The 17954-nt window shown below is 42.5% G+C and overlaps 1 protein-coding gene across 4 annotated transcripts; it reads right to left on the reverse strand.

Moving 5' to 3' along the window:
* Positions 1-185: 185 nt before the first annotated feature.
* Positions 186-16908, reverse strand: LOC135240801 (glycerol kinase-like). 4 transcript variants are annotated; one of them, XM_064310736.1, is made up of 21 exons: positions 16679-16908; positions 14237-14310; positions 13978-14084; positions 13613-13690; positions 13184-13263; positions 11524-11661; positions 11292-11401; positions 10584-10650; positions 9461-9478; positions 7788-7823; positions 7491-7558; positions 7192-7234; positions 6772-6852; positions 6437-6515; positions 6157-6253; positions 5879-5963; positions 5401-5521; positions 4953-5096; positions 4524-4610; positions 3708-3776; positions 186-1798 (listed from the first exon to the last, which is right to left on the reverse strand). In XM_064310736.1, exons 1-20 carry the CDS (start codon positions 16769-16771, stop codon positions 3709-3711), a joined length of 1674 nt encoding a protein of 557 aa, XP_064166806.1. In that variant the 5' UTR covers positions 16772-16908; the 3' UTR covers positions 186-1798; position 3708. The 4 variants fall into 4 exon arrangements, with proteins under 4 accessions (XP_064166806.1, XP_064166804.1, XP_064166805.1 ...); XM_064310734.1 differs by lacking the exon at positions 3708-3776 and adding an exon at positions 2813-2899 and having other exon boundaries at positions 16679-16907; XM_064310735.1 differs by lacking the exons at positions 3708-3776; positions 9461-9478 and adding an exon at positions 2813-2899 and having other exon boundaries at positions 16679-16907.
* Between the last annotated feature and the right edge of the window lie 1046 nt (positions 16909-17954).

Below are 17954 nucleotides of genomic sequence, written 5' to 3' on the forward strand. Positions count from 1 at the left end.
ACCAGTAGCGCTTCCTTGTTTAGGCATTACATTTAAAGTGACCAGCTGGGCTAGCTGGCAAGACAGACACACAATCTAATAGGCAATTATGCACATGCAATCAATATTTAAGACCATATACTGGATTAAACTGGGGATATTTGAGCAAAAAACATCCACAATACAAAACCATTTCAGAGAAAACATGATTTTCAAAATGTATGCAAGTGTGTTTATTTATTAAAACTGCATATGGTTTACAAGGACGTGTTGAAATCAATAGTTACACAATGCATCCGATTTGGGCGTTTATAACAGTAATACTTTCTGCAATGTGCAGTAAAGAAGGATCTGTTTCCATGCCAGGTATGGACCACTGGGGATATTTTATGATGCAGAACACAAATGCCTACCCTCCCTCCAGAAGAGAACAGAATCAGACTAAAATAATTTCACATCACTGGATTCTCACACACAAAGCAAAAATCAGGCCCCACATAATGATAATTGTATTTACAAGAGATTCAAGTGTCTGAGGGAAAATACTCTGCTACCTGTATATGAGAGAAAAGAATGAGAGGCCTATATCTACAGCAATGGAAAATGATTTACTTTAATCAGTCTGCAAAGTTTGAGTAGTCCTTCACACACAGAAAGCCTGCTTTAACAAGTCTTTGTTGTTTTTTGCTCAGACAACAAATATGACCCTCTGACTGATTGTCCTATGGTTTCATAGCCTGAAAGGACTTGGTTACACGACACCAGCAACACACAGCTGCCACATATGGAAGCTTTGAAGATGTTCTCTCGGCTATAAAAAGATTCACACATGAACGTATACTCACAGTATTGCACCAGACTGGTTCCATTCACGAGAGCACATCTGCGAATACGTTTCACAAACGCAACCACTGAAGACCTGGTTAAGCCGGGTCCAGACTTTTAAGTCACAAAGGACTGAACAATAAAAAGACAAAAATAAATATATTCCTACAAAAAGGACATTTCACCATTCCATGAAGCTACAGTTTTCTTTTGAGTGCAGTACCATTTTTATATATATAATTCATATTTCTAAAAAAGAAAAACACTTTAAAGCATGTTTGCACATGATTTTTTCTTTTTCTTTTAAAAAGCTAATGTACCATATAGCTTCTGTCTGATGCCTATGCAAATACACCAGTTTATAAAGTGCCACAACGTCCTGCAATTTCACTTCACTCGAGGTATACTGACACATTTAATTACCGTTTTTCAGACCCTCAAAGTGTGTAGGAAGACTCCTCCAAACCAATAATTCTGACAGTAGAAGCAAGAGACTTGCCTTCTGTCAAAAAAAAAACGATATCAGTGAAAAAGTAGATTTGACGGGTATAATACTATGAATAGGATATAATATAAACTTCAGTGTTATTGTACATCAGCTGAAAAAACAAAGAAAACGAAGTACATCAGCATATGCATTCCACTAAAATTTCCAGGAACAGCCAATGTTGGAAAACTGTTGCTGAATGAAAGCGAACTACCCCCCTCATCACGCTTGGTCTCCTTCATTTCAGTTCCCATTGGTTCAGTCCCAGGCTGGCTCCGCCCCCATAGGTTTTCATGGCTTCCAGGCTATTGCAGCCTGCATAATGCGTAGGGGCCTATGGGGTTCACAGAGGAAGCTGGGGAGCAGAGCAGCAGATGGAATGCTTTTGGGGCGGAGCGATGCACCCCGCTGAAGCTGGACCTAATGGGGGTGGAGCGTGAAAAACCTCACCCTCCATCCGCTCACTCCACAGCAAAGCATCATGGGGCAGGACTTAGACATGGCATCCTGTTTTGAAGAAAAGGGGACAGAGTTAAAGCCAGATCACAGAATCACAAAGTCAGGCAATAAATAAGCCAGCAGACAGTAAGACTGATTTGAAATGCCAATTCCAGCTCACTAGCCAGGTTAGTGCTCAAGAGGCAAAGCAGAGCAATGAAAGACATGCTAATCCAATGTGTGATAGAGACCATATTAATCAGTGCTTTACACAATTCAGTGAATTAATGAAAGTGTGCCTTCGTTTTTTTTTAACTATCAAAACTTCACCTCCAGTTATTTTATATTTCACTGCTACTTCGAAGTGGAAATGAATATTAATGACCAGCAAACAGAACTGTGGCACACTACCTTATTCTCACACAGACACACACGCTCACACACATACAGTGAGCTGCATAATGTTTCGGACAAAGACTTTTTTTTTTTTGGCTCTGTACAGATTTATAATCAAACAACATTCACACGTGGCTAAAGTGCACATTCTCAGCTTCTATTGAAGTATTTTAATACACTTTGGTTTCATAATGCAGAAATTACAGCAAGGATCATAGTCTTGCTGGAGGATATTGTCCAATGCTCACCAGAGCTCTCTTTCTTCTTAACGATGTTCCAAAGCCTAGGGTTTGCCATATGTCTGTCTGTTTTTGTCTTATTTCTCAGCCCTATAATTCCTTGACATTCAATGACAACTGTGGTCCTCGTGTTGACCAAACCCAGTAACAGACTTCCTAAGGCAAACAAAACCCTAGCTCTCTTATACCTGCACTAAGGAAGCAACTGAAGCCATCTGCCCCAAACATTACTATGCCCTCTAATCGGGGGGGCTGTATAAAAAGTGCTGTCATTTCTACATGGCGAAACCAAAATAGTAATCCAAGCCAAATCAAAAAAAAGAAAAAGTCTTTGTCCTAAACATGGAGCTCACTGTATATACAGGCGCACGTGCACACATACGGCCACACGTACGCGCGCGCACGCACACACACACACACACACACACACACACACACAGGAACTGACCTGCGATGTACTTTGCTCCAATTAACATAAACATGCTGCCCAGAATGTAAAAACCCAAAGGAGCACTACTGAAGATGCTCGTTTCACCTGCAGGTCATCCAGAACAGAGGTCCGATTCACACAGCAGAGGAGAGAGAGACAGTGGGACAAATAAATACAGGATCGGGGTGCCACACACTGGCCTGGAGACTACCAACACTCATCCTTAACTCCAACTCACAGCTACACGCCAGAGTTCCTTTCTTTCTTCAGAATCACACAGTCTGGTGAGTTTAGTGATCAAAAATCTACTCACCAAAACGTGTTGGTGAAAGAAGGAAAGAAACACTAGCGTCCGCATGTAAGTCAATGTTATGTTAAGGACAAATTCTGACGGAATCAAGGCCATCAACATAACAGCTGTTGTCATGTGATAAGTGACAAAGAGGGCGAGCTCATATTCCACAGGTGAAATGCACCCTGGGCATTTCCATTTCTTGGGCCGGTAATAGTTTTCCAGGGTCCTATGAATGTGTTCATAATTTTGAGCACAATTGTGAATTAAATCATTCTAATAAATCCCTGAAATGTAGAACAATTCGAAGCCAGAAATTCTCTCATATTCACACGTGTAAAACAGATAAATAATTTTTCAGTTTAATTAGACAAATCTGTGGAAAACCCTGAGCAAAAACCTGAATGCGAGTTAAATGTTAAATAATGCTTGATTGTGCTAAAGTAATTAATTTAAAAATCAGCCAAAAAACAAACAGCAAGTAGCTATTAATGAGAAATGCTGCGTTTGGATGCATTTATGCTTGTGGTTTTTAGAAAGGAAAGATTAAATGAAGGAATATTAAAGAACAGTAGCTCACACACACATGCACAAACGCAGACAAAGAGACACATGCGCGACCTTAGAATAGGTCAGCTCTGCTTTGCTGCAGGAAGTGATGCAGGCATGTGCCCATTCTCCAATCAGCAGCTGAACAGTGACACATGGAACAGATGAAAAGAAAGGAAGTATGTTGGAAAATTCAAGAAAAAAGGTTATCCTAAAGTAATAGAATGTTTCCTGGCATTAGCCTGCAGTTAAGATTTCAAGGATGGTCAAAAATTCCTTTGTAGGTTTTTTATTTGAGACTCACATGCCATTGAACATGACATGCAGATAATCAGACGCATTGTATTGCACGTTTTTAGACAAATGTAGTTCAAGGGTACAGTGTGTCCTTCTTGTGTTTCTGAAAAACGTGTTGCTGGTAATGTTTTGTGCATCACTTAATAATATCTGGTGCTGAAAACACAAAGTTAAAATAATTTGCCTCCCTAAAATGATTTTTAAACGTGATTTTTTGCATCTAGAGCAGATTGAGGTATCATTCTGAAGACCCGCGCTCTGTGTCACTTACAAATGTACAACATTCAACAAACAGATTTCTCAAGACAGCTGCCCTGTAATTACGCATAAGGCTCAATCAATCAATCAATCAATCAATCATTGTCTACAAGCATATTTCAGATGAATTAATGACTGACATGTTGCCCCATGCTCCCATTTCACGCATCTATATCTCTTAATGTTATGAGGTCTGTGGCCTTGACATGTTGCATCTTTTTAGCAAAATACTGAGGTTAATCAAGCACCTCAGACGCAGTGCTGAGAGTACATAATGAATCACACAACGCAGGAAAGAAGAAACCAAGAGCGTGTGTTTGGGGGGAAGCGTACCGTTGCCGTTGGAGATGGGTTCGGTGGTCTCCCAGTTCATGGCCTTCTGCACGGCCTTCTTCCAGCGCGCGTAGCGGAATTCACTCTCTGTGACGCACAAACGGTGGCGGGGTAAGGACGAGAAAACATGAAGTCTAATCTCCCAGCTAGGACTGAACACCCTATCAAGCACAGACTCTATAGATTCACCAGACAGCTCTGCATTTTTAACCCTGTAAGCAGCACCTCCATGCCATTGCAGCTGAAACATTCTAAGCTGAGGGGTCTACTGAAACGTACAACACTCTGACAGTGGTTCTGCACTGTAACGCAGAACCCGAAGCTCTTCTACCCAGCCCACACCTGCTGCAGGTGAGGAGCAAAGTGACCAGAAGGGCTGCAGGACCCGAGCGTCTGTACATGCGAGAGAGACGGCGGCCTGTCCTTTACCTTCAGGGTTGATCTGGGGTTCGAATTTCTCGGAGGTGACGGCACTCAGGTCCTCTGGCTTCAGACTCCAGACGCTGACCCCCTCCGCAGACCCGGCCGCCATGGCTGCTCCGAGGGCCGTGGTCTCGGGCATGGAGGGCTTCACTGGAACAACCAGGCAGAGGAGCACGTCTTTTTAATATTCCTCTAAAACACGCCGGAAAGGCCACCTGGAGAATTCTATCTTGCATAAACAAGGTTAAGCCTGTCTAATGTTCAGGTATGTCAATTACACATGACTGCAAATGTCAATAATAATAATAATAGTAATAGTAATAATAACAGTAACAACAGGAACAACTATTTTCATTATTATTATTGAAACCCGAACCTTCAGGACCTGGACCTGTTCATGTGCATGACCTGGAAGGGTTTAAACAGGAAAAAGGAAATGGAGAGTGGCTCTTACCCACAGGGATGCAGAGGATGTCAGCCTGCAGCTGCATCAGCAGTCTATTTGAGGTCATGCCCCCGTCCACCTGCAGCTGCGTCAGAGGGATCCCACTGTCCTGGTTCATCGCATCCAGGATCTGAGTGCAAAAAAGGAGAAAAATCCATTAATCGATTAATTCATTCATTTCCTAAATAACTAGCAATGGAATGGGAAAGAAACTAATTTCACTGGTCAGATACACAATCCAGTTGCATTAAAGCTAACAGGGGTAACCTACAGTACAGTGGTCATTTTAATAGTGAGCAATCTTACACAGCCAAAATGTATTAGCACGCACTACTTTCACCCAAATTTGCAGTGCAAACAAGAGTAGGATGCATCTATGAGTTAGAGACATTTGCACAGGTGACAACATTTCCTCCAATCTGCCACTCAACACCCTGCACAGTCCTCAGATAGCTACACACTGCTCAAATGAAATTCTGCTGCTTGCCTCTCGGGTCTGAAAGCACACTGCTTCCAGCGCGGCGAAGGCCAGGTGACTCCTGTTGGTGAACTGAGTCAGACCACATATGATCCTGCAGGAGAGAGAGAGGAGGGACAGAGAGGGGGGTGTGATGTCAATACCGAGGCCAGCCAATGAAATGACGGCCGTTCCCAAATAAAACTGAATCTTTCGTGTACTCCAAACTGTATTAGAGCTGCAGTGGAAGCGGACAACAGCCGTATAAAAGCTTCCTCTGCCCAGCTGCACCGCCCCGCATTACTCACCCTCTAGCACTCGGCTCCCAGTAGGGGGCGTACAAGCCAGAAAAGGCCGGAACGAAATAGCACCCGTATGACGTGCCCACCGTGGCGGCCAGTTTCTCTGTGGGGGAGGGAGGAAAGAAGAGAGAGAGAGAGAGAGAGAGATGGTGAGAGGTGTCAAGAGCAGTTTCATTTCAGCATCATGACCAAAGGGCCTGTTTACATTGAGGTCAAATGGAGGCACAAGCAAATGTGTTGTTACATGCGAACCGCTAAATGCAAAAGAGTAAAATGCGTTCCTCACCAATCTCAGTGGAGCATTGGACAATTCCAAGATTATCCTTCAACCACCTGACGACTGCACCAGCTATAGCCACAGAGCCCTGAAGATGGACCAATCACAGATCAGCACAGGCAAAATGACACCAGTCACAACAGATCAAGATTCAAAAAGTGACTAATCATACAGTAGGACCAAAACAGGCAAATCATAATTAAGAATTAACACGGAAAGATCAATCACAGATCAACAGTAATGGAGGTAATATCCCAGTGGAGACTCCTATTTTAATATCAATTGTATATTCGGTAATAACAGGCAGTGGAATGAGTGCAGGCTACAGTGGGGAGTGAGTGTACCTCCAAAGCGTAGCAGGCAGGCTGGTCCCGGCCCAGTTTGTAGGCCACTGTGGTCAGAAGGCCATGGTCCGACATCACTGGCTGCAGGGATGGACAGCACAGAAAGGGTTAACCTGAAAGCGCTTTTCTAAGTGTGCAAAACATTCATGATTTCTAATAGCTAAAGAATATATTGCCCGATTCCATTCACACTCCTTACGTTCCATTCAAATACTTTATTAGCATTATTATTATTTCAAACTCCAAGAAATCAGATACAAAACGTAGCTGAATTATCCCAAAAGATGATAGTCATCTTTTGATGACAAAGCCTAAAGTCTGAAGTCTAGAAACCCTTTACAGTATCTAATTAGAAGTTATAAGTAAATAAGCTTTAACTGCATATTAGTTTCGAGATCAATTAATTATTACTGTACATACCTTCAAACCCGTGTTTCTGAGCAGGAAGCAACCTGTTCCATATCTAAAAAGAAAATCACAAGCGCACACAGGTGCACTGTTGTTATTGTTCTATCACAGGTTCCACCACAGGCCTATTGCCCTGCTCTTTCTCTAAGAGTTACCATGACAATCCCCACACCACAGCTCCCAGTACAGTACTTCAGTATACACTGTGATTCAGCACTTACAGGTTGGGGTGTAGGAGTTTAATTCCAGGTTAGGGTGTAACCGTGGAGATAACAGAAACAGAGAGATGAGAACAGGAGTGTTTCTCTTACGTGTTTTTCGCTTGCCCATCCTGGAAGCACATCTGCCCGACGAGAGCTGCAGACTGGTCTCCCAAACACTGTAACATATAAGCACAGTACTATTCATTACTGTAATACAAATACAACCCCATCCCTTATCCACAGTACAGTTACAGTACCATAACACACTACATGGCTCTTTCTCACCAGCAGAGAGGTCAAAAATTATTTGAAATGCTTTCACCCTTTCAAATGCTTTCACAACAAAAAGAAACCTCCATTTTCACATAATTAGAACAAAATTATGGAAAAATAAAAAATGATTACCCCAGATATGGGAATCCCAGTAAGCGCACCAGATTTCTGCAAGACAAAAAAAATTGTTATTAACTGGCAAATAACAATATTCATTATTTCATTGCCATAGCTCATACAAGAAAAAACCAGAGGCTGAGCAAAAAATTTTATTTCACACATTTCATTATGATAGTATTCAATATGCAACACTAAAAGGTCTAGCTGCAGTTTTTTTAGATAAACGGGTCACTGTTTGACAAAGGCACTCAATTTAAATGAAAGCCTTCTATGCATCTGCATGTACCCATGTACCCATTAATGCTTCTGTAAATACATACGGGACAAAACTGATGTTATCAGTCAATTATTAATGAATGCACTCTTCTACCTCACTTCTCTTAATGAATAATAATTATTATTAAATCATGTTCCAATGACTTATCGCTGACCAAAGACCTGGGCAGCCAACCAACCAGGCACTGACAAGGGCAGCCAAGCAGAGGGCTGACAGGAGTCAGGCACTGACAAGGGCAGCCAAGCAGAGGGCTGACAGGAGTCAGGCACTGACAAGGGCAGCCAAGCAGAGGGCTGACAGGAGCCAGCCACTGACAAGGGCAGCCAATCAGGGATCTTACAGGTAGCACAGTGGCAGATGAAGGGGGTGACAGAAGCATGAGGAAGGTTATTGACCCATATTCACCAAACCTATTCACTCCCACAGATTCAAATCTGTCCTAGCCTCACCTCCCACTGATGGACCAAATTATGCTACGCCCACCATTACTAGAACAAATTTGTATTTCTAGGCACACTGTGCTTTGAACTTTGAGCTAAGAGAGTGAAGAGGTTTTGAGTAGATGTGCGCTGCAGCATGTTGCAATGTGTCACAGGGAAGAGTTGCCCGGGAACCAGACCTTCGGACCCCTGAACAAGGTGCACAGCATGTGGCCAACAGTGAAGCACGATATGAGACAAACAGGAGATATACTTACAACCAGTACATTTCCAACTGCTGAGACAAACAGTGCTACTAACCCGCATGAGCGTGTATGTGAGTCTGTGTGTGTGTGTGTGTGTGTGTGTGCACAAGTGTTTGTGTGTATCTGTATGTACATACTGTATGTACATGACGTGTATTTGTCTATGTGTGCGTGTGTGGGTGTGTGTATTTAGTGTTACCTATCTGAGAAATGAAAGCATGCTGGCCAGGCTGACATACAGTTGTAGGTCTAAAGTTGACTTGTATTAAATATTCCTGCAACTACTAATGGAATATTTCAGTATAAAAATCGACTCCCTCTGAGGTGGAGTCTTCAGTTTAACTTACTCTGTGAATATTCTGCATGCACATAAATTCTGTTACTCACCTCAGTGGTAATAATGTTAATAAATTTCAGTGTAAATAGGTCCGTATGCATCCCAACCAAAATGTCCTTAATTTTATATCAAAATGTACACTAGATTTTTTTTATTTTTTTTATTTAACAATAAACCATATGTGAGGCAGAGAATATAGACTAAAATAAAGTTGTACATTTAACCCATGAAATGTTTTAATGTGATAGATGCATGCATATGCATGCTCTGCCCTGGTGGTAGGAATTGGAAATGCACCGTTTGACAGTTTACAGCAGGTGAAGTGCTGCAGAACCAAGAAGGGCAGTGCTCTCCATGACAACGATGAGGAAAATAGTAATACTCACCAGACTAGAACATATTTTCTACCAGTTTGCAAAGAGAGACAGAATACAAGTGAAGGTTCAGAACAGTTGAAACACTATTCTGCAGCACAGGCCTGACCAAACCTGACTCTTTAAATGAACACGCGCAGCCTAATAAGCGAACGTGGAAGCGCCCGATCAACCTGCAGGTGCCGCGGATCCGTCTGACTGAATCCTCCCAAACCCCAGGGGGCGCTACCTCAAATTACACATCGCTCCGCGGGCCTAAGCACTGCTATCAAACAGACACCAAAATAAAAGTAAGCTCATGCTCTATATTTAAAGTGTTCAGTGCTGGTTTTCCTTCAGGACTCACCCTCAAATTTAATTTACTGACAGACAAACCCGTCACGCGACCATAATCACCATCACATCCGCACACAGAAAACAAAATATTGATGTCACATGTTACCTTTATGTAGTTTGCATTTGAATGTTTTTACTTATTTATTTAGCCTTTATTTTACCCACTGAAAAATAAGCTCCCGTCTAGACGTGTGACAGAAAATAGACTCTACACCTCCACGTATCTGTTCCTGATAAATCAACCTGAATGATAAGAATTTACAACACTACACAAACAACATGTCAATCATCCCCCTCCCACTGACCTCCCTATCATAAACTCTGCCTTCTCTGTCCAAGCATCCTCACATAACATAAAACTGCTCAATTCTGCCAACTTAAACCTAAAATCCAAATCTGAAAGTGCTTTACTCCATCACAAATGTGGATGTGAATAACACCAAGGGTCATTCAAAATTATTATTGGTTTACCTGTACAAGCATTTTCTTAATATACAAAATGTAATATAATAGCTGAAATGATGGTGCCTCCAAGCAATTGAGTGCACATTAAACCAGGAGACTGAAGTCCATTTCCTTAGAGTTTTACTGCACTGAGTAATCATCACATGAATTTAAACTACTTCACCTTCAGTAGTAAAACCCACTTCTCTTGAAGTGGTAATGACACAGATAAGTAATGCAGGCTCGAAGTTTAGTTTTTTAAAGGAAACTTGCGCAAACATACATTTTCTCACTCTCGCATGTGCACGCACACGTACACGTGCACACTGATCAAAAAAGGCTAACTGAAACTTACCATTAGACCATATATTTCTGAAGAGCTTCTCACTTTTGGCAGGATCTCCATTGGAATATCAAAATACCTACAACAATCACAATGCAATGTGCACAACAGTTAAACTGCAGTCCAAACATAAGTTAAAGACGTACAATAGAATATCTTTTTTTTTTTTTTACAATTATAACAGGTAGTCCTGTCGGATATCAGATTTTTGATCATCAGAATTTGAGAAACAGACAATATAACTGATCTGGCAAACTCTCTCTGTGTAACCACAGGAATGTGTCAGTCCTCTAGCCCCGATTCCCCCTCCACAAACATCAAAGGAAACGTCCTTGTGGCAATTAGAGTCACACTGAGGGGTGTTTCTCCCCCTCCCCGCAAAACAAGCATAAAAAGGTGTCCTGGAATTGTCTCTCTGAAAGTTTTATCACTCGAAGACAGCATACCATAATTACAGGGGGGCAGAGACGCTGCGTGGCTACTTATGCCCAAAGATCATGTTCCTTTTCCTTTTAAGTTGAATGCAATCTGTGACATTTAATTGAAATCACTGATTGAACATCTTAGTTCTTATAAAAATAATGGTTGTTAAGGCCTGATAATCAAAATCTCATTTAAAAAACCAGTTCAAGCGTACTGAAGCCTGGATACTGCATTTTGGGTTGTACTTCTCCCACCCTCTACCCCATTCTCATGGGGCGGTAAGAGAGAGAGACATACTTGCAGAGCTCTGGGTCCCAGTCCATGGTGTGGATGTTGAAGAGCATGGTGCGGCTGGCGTTGGTCACGTCTGTGCAGTGGACCCCCCCACTCTTTCCCCCCGTCAGACACTGCAGGAGAACACACACGGCCTTATTAGTCCTGGCCTTACAGGTGAGTGCACACTTACTGATAAGACTGGGCATTTAAAATGAATTTAAAAAGCCAAATGTGAAGAGAGAGAGAGACTCACCCATATGAGCCAGGAGTCCACGGTGCCAAACATGGCCCGGTGGGACAGAATCGCCTCATGGACCTCCACTACGTTGTCCATTAGCCAGCGCAGCTTCACCGCACTGAAGTAGGTGCTGATGGGAAGGCCCGTCTTGTGCTGGGGGAAGGGGGAAGGGACGTGGTCACATTTACACAAAGAGTAAAGCGTCATATGATCATTGGCTCAGACTCAGTCAACACTTGCCTTCAACTTTCATTTACCATTATTATCATGATTATTATGTTACAGCAGCCGCCCTAACCCGGAGCAAATTACACACTATCTGTTTAAACAGCTGGAGACCTCCTTCAGGTTAGGTACCTCACTCAAGGGCGTGACCGCAGAGCTCCACCTGGTATTTTAACCTGTGCCCAAAGTTACAAACCCAGTTCCCTCATTGCCATTCCACACTGCTGACTTAATGTAAAAAAAATGTGTGTAGGTGTTCACGGGTTTTTTTTTTTAATACACAATTTAGCAAGTGCTGACTGTCAAACTTCACAAACTGTGAAGAAGAAAAAAGAACACTTATTATTTTTTAAGCGACAATTAAGGAAAAGAGTTGACTGAATCCAGAATATTGCCTGAGTGTGTTAGCACGTAAAGTTAATCTGAAAAAATGGAGCAGCTCCTCCATTCACTTTGCACTACTTTTGTGTTACTCATTTTTCGTGAACATGTCTGTGAATAAATATCTGACTGCATTCCCACTCCTATCCTGTAGGCGAAATGCTAAAATGTGCAGCTGTGTAAAACGCACCAGAGGAGGGTCAGGAATGCAGGATGCAGGGAAATGAGCTGTTTCCCGTAATGAGACGCATGTGTATGTACTCCACCCCAGGCCAGGGCTGTTCATCCCACAGCTTTAACAAGCCACAAACCAGCCCTTTCCCCCCACATTCTTCTCTAACCACACACTGACGAGAGGAGATAAACTGGTTTACTGGAACAATGACTGACTAGATTGTTTGGTATTGTTGAAATTACAGAGGATAGTCATCTACACTACGCTTTTTCAATGCAGTTGCACAGCAAAAAGTAAAAATCTTTGACCATCTCCCAACTCAAAAACGTAATTATCCAACAGACTTCAGAATCACACTGACAATTGATCTGTAGATATGATCAAGATTTTTATGTTCAGTCGCAATGTTCTGATATCCACAGTTTTGTGTGAAGGATTCTGATCTGTGAAGGATGTAATTTGTATGGAGAGCACTGGATGAGGCCTGGGTGTTGGACGAGACATGGCGGGTTAGGAAGTCTGTGAACTGCACCTTTACCGTTCAGGACAGGATTAGCCATTTCTGGTGTGGTTGGCTGGCAAAAGGATAAGCAACAGAAGGTGCACTGCAGGAGGGGTGGATTAGGGGTACAAAGACTTGAGTGACACTGTGAATCTCCAAATCCAGTGCAGATTAGCTGCACTGAAACAGTGGGAATGAAACAGTAAGCCAGGTGTACAGGCAGTGCTGTACTGGGAAAGTTTGAGACAGAAAGCCAGGTGTACAGGCTGTGCCGTACTCATAGAGTTTGAGACAATAAGCCAAGAGTACAGGCAGTGCCGTACTGGCAGAGTTTGAGACAGTAAGCCAGGTGTACAGGCTGTGCCGTACTGGCGGAATTTGGCACCTCTTACTTTCAGGTGGTTCTTGTTTCTGCCGGGGGTCTTGTTGATCAGCCGCTCCACAGTGGACTGAGTTCGCAGGTCCAGCCAAACTGTAGAGGAGATATGAGACAAACAGAGATAAGCAAAACACACCCAGCCTCTGTCACTGCAAAATCTCCCAAACAGAAATAACCAAAACTCGCCCAAACAAACTGCATGCAAAATCTGACAGGCAAATGGAGACAAAATTCATGAAATACTACTTGGACATTTAAGGTTGTGTGTGTGTGTGTGTGTGTGTGTGTGTATGTGTGGTGTGTGTGTGTGTGTGGATAGGCATGCATTTCTCTAACCAGGATCTATGGCTCCTCCATTTCTGTATAGGTGTACAACACACCACAGCATTGCACCAGTAAGTTTTTTTGTAGATGTATGCCATGCACATTCTCCAGTACATACCAATGGCATTGTAAAGAGGCTCTCCAGTCTCTTTGTCCCAGACCAGCGTGGTCTCTCTCTGATTGGTCACTCCAATGGCTAGGAAAGAAAAGCCCCATAAAATATGTTTAACTGCTACTGAATTCTTAGTCAAATGTAATCAATCAACTTAAAAATGTAATTACATCAATTAATGAATACAAAAATGTGGGGGTCACAATGAGAAAGGTGAACTCTCTGATTCTCAGAAGAATCCCATCTAAATATGAAACATCCCCAAGTAAAATAATACGATGGTAAAGTTAAAATTAGAGTAAATCATTTGTCTGGGATTGCAAATTGGAGTGAAGTCATATATTTCAGATATTACTGGCATTATAAAGAACCTTTGATGTTGGAGATGTCGATGTTGAGCTGGGTCAGTTTCTCGCATGTTCTCTCCATGCACTCGTAAACAGACTGCAGGATCTCCTTGGGATCCTCCTCCACCCAGCTGAACGAGGACAAACAGGAAGTCAGACATCTCAGCTTTTACCGCAGCTCTCAAGAATATTTGCCCATGCTTGTATTTACTTTAGTTGTGTTGCATATAAACGGTCTGGTCTGGGAATTAAGAAAAGCAGAAATGCATGCTGGGACGCTCACCCTTCTTTAGGGAAGCTTTGTTGAATTTCCACCTGGTGATGACTCAGGAGCTCTGCAGTTTTTGCATTAAAAACCTGAAGGGGAGACAGAAAAGAGAGAGAGAGAGAGACCACACACCTGTTAACAGAAGAGTTGTAAAACCAGACGTGCATGGACACATTTTTGCCAGACGTTTAGGTCCGAGTTACAGAGCCAGCCACTGTGACTGCACATATGATACAGGGCACCGTGTATATTAACAAGCAGTTCTCTTTTCAAATTCAAATTCAAACCCTGAAAGCTGCTTAATCTGCTGGGGTAACCAGATCAGTTTGATCTATAAAAACATGTCAAGCCAAAGTAAACAGACATTTTACCTGAGTCAGTCTAATCTTACTGTCAATAAAACAATTGAACAAACATTCCAGGAAAAATAGGTTATTTTATTCCATGTACGTATATATGAAAATTAATGAAGCCTACATATGTTTGGCTAGTGCTGTAATTATACTTATAATACTACCAAGCAGTGATAGGGTAGGGCAACAATGTACATTAATTCACAGGGGAAAAAACTGTTGGTATACAAGTGCTGAGTGAAATATACCCCACATTAAAATGTGCTGTACATACAAAGTTGCCATATGACAGCAACAGTCATTCAAGAAGCCAGCCTGTGCCAAGACTGCCTCTTAGTCCGCACAGCTGGCCGAGCACATGGAACATCAAGAGCTTCTAAAACAAGCTCAGCACGTGGAAAGCAGAGGGTAACGGAAGGCTAGCTCTGACGTCTGGAGGCACGGGACCAGGGGAACGCTGGACAGCGGTGCCAGTGAGTGCATGAAAAGGTGCATGGAACACTGCCACCCACTGGGTAACCAGCATGCCTTTCACTTTATCGCCATGACCATCGTTATCTGATTGTTCCACAGGGCATAGTCTATGTATCTTTCAAAATCTTCTCCTGTTCTGTGGCCATATTTTTCCTAGAAGAACTGAGGCACCTTCGCCAGCTGATATGATAAATGATATGATATATATGATATGATATTATATATGAATCCACAACCAAGAAATTCACCATCACACCCAGGACTGCATTCTGCCATGGACATGAAGCTGCCATCCATTCCAGCTCTAATATCTCTACTCCTGTGACCTTGCTAGAAAACTGTTTCGTTTGTCACCAATACCCTAAGTTTCCCCACTACAGAGGAAGTCATTAAGGGGAATTATACCCCTACACCTCACCCCTGTGCCAAAGGATCAGGACAGCAGCTTCCCCTGAGCTGGAGAAGCTGTGGACATTTCTAACACCCTCTCTAAAAGCATAGAGCGAGAGGGGAAAACAAAGATAACCCACCACTGCCAACATAAACCATCAAACATGGTTTCAAATGATGTGCTGCCATTGCAATAAATTGTCTACATCAGCACTGGTGTAGTCTAGGCATTAAAACAAACAACACTGCAAACACCCCATGACTGCATTTTCACAATTTCTAGGCACTATTTCGTCAGTACAGACAAAGTTTGGATTGTGTGGAAAGCATCTCAGATATAGATTTATTTATTTATGCATGTATTTATGTTTGCGTTTGTGCTATGCAAAAGGTTGTTTTTCCATGCAAATGGGCGCAGCCAAGGGATGAGAGTCATCTAGGCCTAGTCGGCTGCGTGGTGTAATAGTTAGAGAACTAACGTTACGCTTGTAACCAAAGCACGCAGGGGTTAAATTCCCAGTGGTGCTATTCCATTGTATCCTTGCGTAAATTGCTAAATCTGAATTGATTCCTTATGTTTGACACTAAATTGATATTTTGGTTAAAAAACGTAAAACTGTCTGAGCCACTTTGGACAAGAATCAGCTGAACACTAGCAATGTAATGTGCTCGACAGCAAGAGTCGGGATGCGTCCGAATCCACCAGGAGTCTGGCAATCTTATTATGGGCTGTCAAATCCATTGCGAGTGTTGCCAACGTCACCATATCGTTACATTTAAAATAAACCTCAGCTACAGTTTGTAAATTCATAAATCAACGAATACATTCTTGTATATACAAAATAATGACAACGCGAACACGAACGAATCAAAACCAGTACTAGCTAACGTCACAGGACGCGTTCTATGGAAATGTATGAAAGATGGCCGGCATCCCGTACGTGGACGTAGGAACATGCTTGCATCAAGCTAGGCGTGTAGTTAGAATGCAGCTATCCCTAACTGGATCGCTCTACCATGAACGGATTCAAAACTATTGTTCGTATCAGCAGACAAGGTTGAAAAAAAATGTCTCAGTTTATCGAACATACAAGCTACCTAGAAAACTACGAAGGCAGAGTAACCTTTTTTGTCAATGTCTGTCGAGGGTTATTTTAAAGGACACCTCGCTCGGTACTACTAGAATGAATAACTACAGGCGGGTTACGGAAGAACCCTGCCTGTACGGGAAGTAGCTCACCAAGAATCTCGTAGAGCTTGTGCCTTGATCTATGGCAGCAACAAGAGGACCAAGCATTATCCTATCTGATGAAGCCGCCATTCCTTCGTTCATCTAAGCTTTGTCCTTGGAGGGTTGAAATTGGACAGCCGCTGGCTTTATATATCCGCTGTCTGGCTCCTTGTCAGGGAGTCCTCACACACCGGCGGTAACCATGCTCGACTCCTTCTGGTGACGTCAACCACCGATGGGAGGGGCCTCTTTGCACTTGACAGCTGGCCAGAAGGTGTTGGCTTCCAGTCTACCAATCATATTTTGGGGGCACGTCAAAATAAAAGTGGGTCAATGAGTTATCTACAGAAGAAATTCACTTACTATATTATTTTTATCTTGTGAAACCGTGCCGTTTTTTCTCAGGACCTTTCTAATTACTCTTCGCTTTCTTACCGTTTTGTAAACATTGTCTAGTCCTACCTTGGACAAAATAATCTTACCTGCTGTTCTTACCTTTTTAAGAGTGACGTTGAGGAAAAAACCCAAGCATGACACTTTATTTTCACGCACACACCTATTTTTTACAGTCTCTGGCACACACACACACACACACAGAAATAAAGGAAACTATGCTATAACTGAGTGGGTGCTGACATGCCTCTGGGCCCAGTTCACATGTTGTCATTGGCATGAACTGGATCACTCTAACAGCTGCTCAGTCAACGGTGGTAGGTTGCAATGACCTGCCATTACCTGCTGAAAAGTGGTATGGCAGAAGACTGGAGACCCACTAAGCAGGATGTTGCCTGTGAGGTGCAATTAACAATTTGATGTATTATTGATTACTGAAGATTTAAAAAAAAAAGCTGCGCTAAACAACAGTTTTTCTATTATGAATGAAGACATAATGATTAAACGCATCTATACTGAGCGTAATTAACGCATGTTCCGTGGCATACAGAAGCAGCCCTCCTCACACACTACCTGTACAAATGGAGCCCGTCTGGATGGAGGATTGAAGCCACAAAAAAAGCAGGTCTGTCAAAAAAACAGTGAGCAAAAATAGCATATATCGCTCTGCCAAACGCCTAAAATGGAGATGTTTCTGTTCTCCAAAATTACTCCAACATTTTTTTTAATAGAGACGCTTCTTACATGTATTCCAATGCTGAACTTGAAATTGGGTGCTAAAGTCAGATGCAACCACAACAGGGTGGCCTTTAGATGGCAGCAGAGTCCAAAATCTGTGATTATTCACCCGTTCTGCAGACTGCCTTCGCAAAGTTGTGGAATCATTTGTATT

The sequence above is a fragment of the Anguilla rostrata genome, chromosome 15 (assembly GCF_018555375.3).
Source record: "Anguilla rostrata isolate EN2019 chromosome 15, ASM1855537v3, whole genome shotgun sequence".
Lineage (NCBI taxonomy): Eukaryota > Metazoa > Chordata > Actinopteri > Anguilliformes > Anguillidae > Anguilla > Anguilla rostrata.

Coding starts and splice junctions, on each gene's coding strand:
- LOC135240801 (XM_064310734.1), bottom strand. CDS start 16,771: ATGAACGAAGGAATGGCGGCTTCATCAGATAGGATAATGCTTGGTCCT. Junction 14,085..14,236: donor CAAAGCTTCCCTAAAGAAGG/GTGAGCGTCCCA, acceptor GTCCTCGTTCAG/CTGGGTGGAGGAGGATCCCA. Junction 11,402..11,523: donor TGGACTCCTGGCTCATATGG/GTGAGTCTCTCT, acceptor GTTCTCCTGCAG/TGTCTGACGGGGGGAAAGAG.